This window comes from Rhinopithecus bieti, unplaced genomic scaffold (genome assembly GCF_001698545.2).
Source record: "Rhinopithecus bieti isolate Rb0 unplaced genomic scaffold, ASM169854v2 scaffold_33648, whole genome shotgun sequence".
NCBI lineage: Eukaryota > Metazoa > Chordata > Mammalia > Primates > Cercopithecidae > Rhinopithecus > Rhinopithecus bieti.
The window spans coordinates 5,168-8,764 of record NW_016814193.1 but is presented as its reverse complement, the minus strand read 5'-3'; the positions used below and the strand labels follow the sequence as shown (position 1 = coordinate 8,764).

Below are 3,597 nucleotides of genomic sequence, written 5' to 3'. Positions count from 1 at the left end.
ACAGGGGAAATAAGAGAGAGAGAGGTGGAGAACACTTTCTTTTTTTTAACTGACAAGGCATATGCTGGGCAATGGGGTGACCAAAGAGAGTGGTGAACAGCCCTCTGACAGCAGCAGTAGCAGCACAAGCCCTTCCAATGCACTACTAGCCACTTGGGATGGATGTTATGTATGAAACAGTGGCACACAGGAGACTTTCAGAGACAGCCACAGAACTGCAGTGACACTTAGGCAGGGAAGGGATTGGTGTATTCCAGATGGAAGGACCAGAACAAAGACATCACTGTAGGAAAAAGGAAGGCTTACTGAGGGGAACAGTTAGTACCTAGAATGGCTAAAGCATTTTTTCTTTCTTTAAAACAAAACCTTTAACTTTTCCCATGTTGCAATACAGTCTCAGAACGGTTTTCTATCACTGAATATTTCATAAGAAGATATATGATAACTTAGCCATTGTAATATATTCTTAAACTATGACTGAGTATTTCCTAAGATGTATTATAAGATATAACTCAGTCATTTCCCTGCCCTTGAACTTTAAATAAAACCAAATTTAAAACTGTCTACACTGTTTCTTTTTTTTCTTTTGAGATGGAGTTTCGCTGTTGTTGCCCAGTCTGGAGTGCAGTGGCACGATCTTGGCTCATTGCAACCTCTGCCTACCAGGTTCAAGCAATTCTCCTGCCTCAGCCTCCCAAGTAGCTGGGACTACAAGCACGCCACCATGGCCGGCTAATTTTTTGTATTTTAGTAAAGACAGAGTTTCGCCATGTTGGCCAGGCTGGTCTTGAACTCCTGACCTCAGGTGATCCGCCCGCCTTGGCCTCCCAAAGTGCTGGGATTAGAGGCGTGAGCCACCGTGCCCGGCCTATACATAGTTTCAGTAACATCACCGTGCATGGAGTGGTTCCTCCTCTTTTGAATTATTTTCTTAGGATAAATTCCCAGAGGGGAGATTATCATAGCACCAAAGGGCAGGAACACATTAATAACTTCACATTTTCCAAAGAGCTGCACCGATCTGCACTGTCACTAGAATAAAGGTACAACTGTTTCACCACATACATGGTGTGGTACAACTGTGGGGTGAGCACACTCACCGATATCCTGTCTTGGAACTCTGCCGTGGGTACAATGGGAATAGTTCCACCATGCTTTCCAAATTTTCTTTCTAAACTCTCTTGAACAGACACTATAGAAAAAACAAAAAAACAAGAGATCAAGATATTGCTAACAGAAAAAAAAAAAAAAAAAAGTAGAATCAAAAGTAGTCCCAAACTATAACCGTAACCCAAAAACTTATACAGAGTTTTAAAGACATAAAAGGGTCAATCATTTAAAACTCAGTCAAGAAGGAATAAAACACATCGCCAATTTCCTACATAAATGTGGATTTAGGTCACTGCTGTGTTTCCATAACACCCATTACCAGGGTTTTCCTTGGCTCTATTAAAAAGAAAATGCTGGGGGAAAAAGAAAAGGAAACAGACGGAACACTTCACCCAGATTCTCACAGTGGGCTGAGGAGAGAAGCTCAGCAGGAGGTCTTGGTCTCATTTCAGCTTGATGAGAAATTCTACTCTTAACTGTGGAGCTTACTCTAGTCAAAGAAAAACAAGTATTCTCATCAGGAGTCTCAAAAACAATTCTTGACACTAGATAGGCCTTTACTAAGAGCAACCAGAGACAGAAATGAGTATTGACAGTGGGGTGTTAAAATCACACTTAAATAAATATTATTGGCTGGGCATGGTGGCTCACGCCTGTAATCCCAGCACTTTGGGAGGCTGAGGCAGGCAGATCACGAGGTCAGGAGATCAAGGCTATCCTGGCCAACATGGTGACACCCTGTCTCTACTAAAAATACAAAAATTAGCCGGACATGGCGGCGAGTGCCTGTAATCCCAGCTACTTGGGAGGGTGAGGCAGGAGAATTGCTTGAACCTGGGAGGTGGAGGCTGCAGTAAGCCGAGTTCGCGCCACTGCAATCCAGCCTGGGTGACAGAGCGAGACTCCCTCTTAACGAAAGAAAAAAAAAAGTAAATTATATTCTGTGAATATTACATCACAGAATAAAAATCTGGATATAAGTATATGGGAGAGTTAATATCCAGAAAACACTGCGCATTTTAGTCTGAGTTTCATGAGACAAAATATTATTTTCTTTTCTGAGACTCAATTCTTTCCCAAAGGGATAAGTTCTCTTAAGTGGACCTTTTTACAGCCTTTTAGCTGGCTCAAAAGATGAGTTTTGGTGAACAAGATTATCGACACTCACTGAGCAAGTGGTAGTTAGAATCCCTTTCATATTTGAAGGTCAAATGGCCATAGCTGACATGACTTAGATTCTTCAGCCACTCAAAGTAAGATACTGTCACTCCTCCAGCATTCAAGTCGAGATCCTATACACAAAAATAAGACACCAAAGAAATTAGAAGTTGATGGTTTTAGTAAAAGCTTAAAATGAACCTAAGACCTTAATTTCAATACCAAGGTAGACTGAACTTCAACTATCACAAATATATTTTAGCTAGTATCAGGAATTTCACACTTAATTTAACACACCTCCCCACCCCACCCAATTCCATCTAATGCTTTTTCTATTTGGGGGAAAAAAATCATTTTTTGGCTTATTAATCAATGAATGTTAATAGTCTTTGGTTAGAGCCTCTTCTCTACCAGAAGTTTTCAGACTAAATGGCTTGCCCACCAAACAACTGGAATGGACCGTCCACAGGGCCTCTCAGCAGACAGGATTCTTTCTCCTATTACCTAAGGGTAGCCCATTTCAGTTACATTAAATGTCTTGCGTAACTTTCAGCAAAGGGGGTTCTTTAAAATGCATTCCAAGCCCACACTAATTTCTAATAACTTTTTGGTGTAGACTCACGCTTACCTGCCAAAAAACCTGAGCATGTGTGCCTCATATTAGTTTTCTGAGTAAAGCCAGAAGGGGCACTTGAAATGCATAAGGTTAGGAATCATACAGAAAATCTTAGAACTTAAGTTAGAATAGTGTTTCTAACACAGCACACATTTCTATAATCAGACTCTTAGAAAGTTAAAGACATTCAGTAAAGACCGTGAAATTGGAATAAATATTTAGATCACAGTGAAAAGTGACAGGCTTAGAATTAACCATGCTTCTACTATATTTTCTCAAAAGTGAAATAAAGATGAATTCACTAGAGCTTGGGAGACTAATAATTCCTCTCTTCCTCCAAATTCCTTGCAAAAGACAATTATGATTCTAAGTACATATAAAGCCTAATCAACATAGATGACCTACTGGAATAACCATAATGTTTCTCTCCAGGAAGATCTTGTCCGCTTCTGGAGTTGTTGGCCCATTGGCACCTTCAGCAATGATCTGCAAGAGAGTCAGGAACATAGAGAAATGCCAACAACACCATCAAATCCCCTCCACTGAGGGCAAGAGATGTGCATATATGAACAAGGGCCTGTGGGGAGAAGTACAGCTTCAGTTAAAATTAAATAGAGGTTATTTTGCTCTGCAAAGTATATAAAACTACCTTTTACTTTTCTATTTATCTAGGTTTTTAAATTTTTTTATAGGAGTGTCAGGCAGATGCGTTT

At 40.2% G+C, this 3,597-nt stretch overlaps 1 protein-coding gene across 1 annotated transcript; it reads right to left on the bottom strand.

Moving 5' to 3' along the window:
* Nucleotides 1-944: 944 nt before the first annotated feature.
* On the bottom strand, nt 945-3,591 carry LOC108513987 (glutamate dehydrogenase 1, mitochondrial-like). Its single transcript, XM_017849982.1, has 3 exons — nt 3,290-3,591; nt 2,279-2,402; nt 945-1,192 (listed from the first exon to the last, which is right to left on the bottom strand). Exons 1-3 carry the CDS (start codon nt 3,389-3,391, stop codon nt 960-962), a joined length of 459 nt encoding a protein of 152 aa, XP_017705471.1. The 5' UTR covers nt 3,392-3,591; the 3' UTR covers nt 945-959.
* Nucleotides 3,592-3,597: the final 6 nt, after the last annotated feature.

What these genes read in the sequence shown, in the direction of transcription:
- LOC108513987 (XM_017849982.1), bottom strand. Translation starts at nt 3,391, where the DNA reads ATGTTCCTGACTCTCTTGCAGATCATTGCTGAAGGTGCCAATGGGCCA. An exon ending in GAAACATTATGGTTATTCCA is followed by an intron (nt 2,403 to 3,289) that starts GTAGGTCATCTA and finishes TTTTGTGTATAG; the next exon opens with GATCTCGACTTGAATGCTGG. An exon ending in TTCTAACTACCACTTGCTCA is followed by an intron (nt 1,193 to 2,278) that starts GTGAGTGTCGAT and finishes TTTTTTCTATAG; the next exon opens with TGTCTGTTCAAGAGAGTTTA.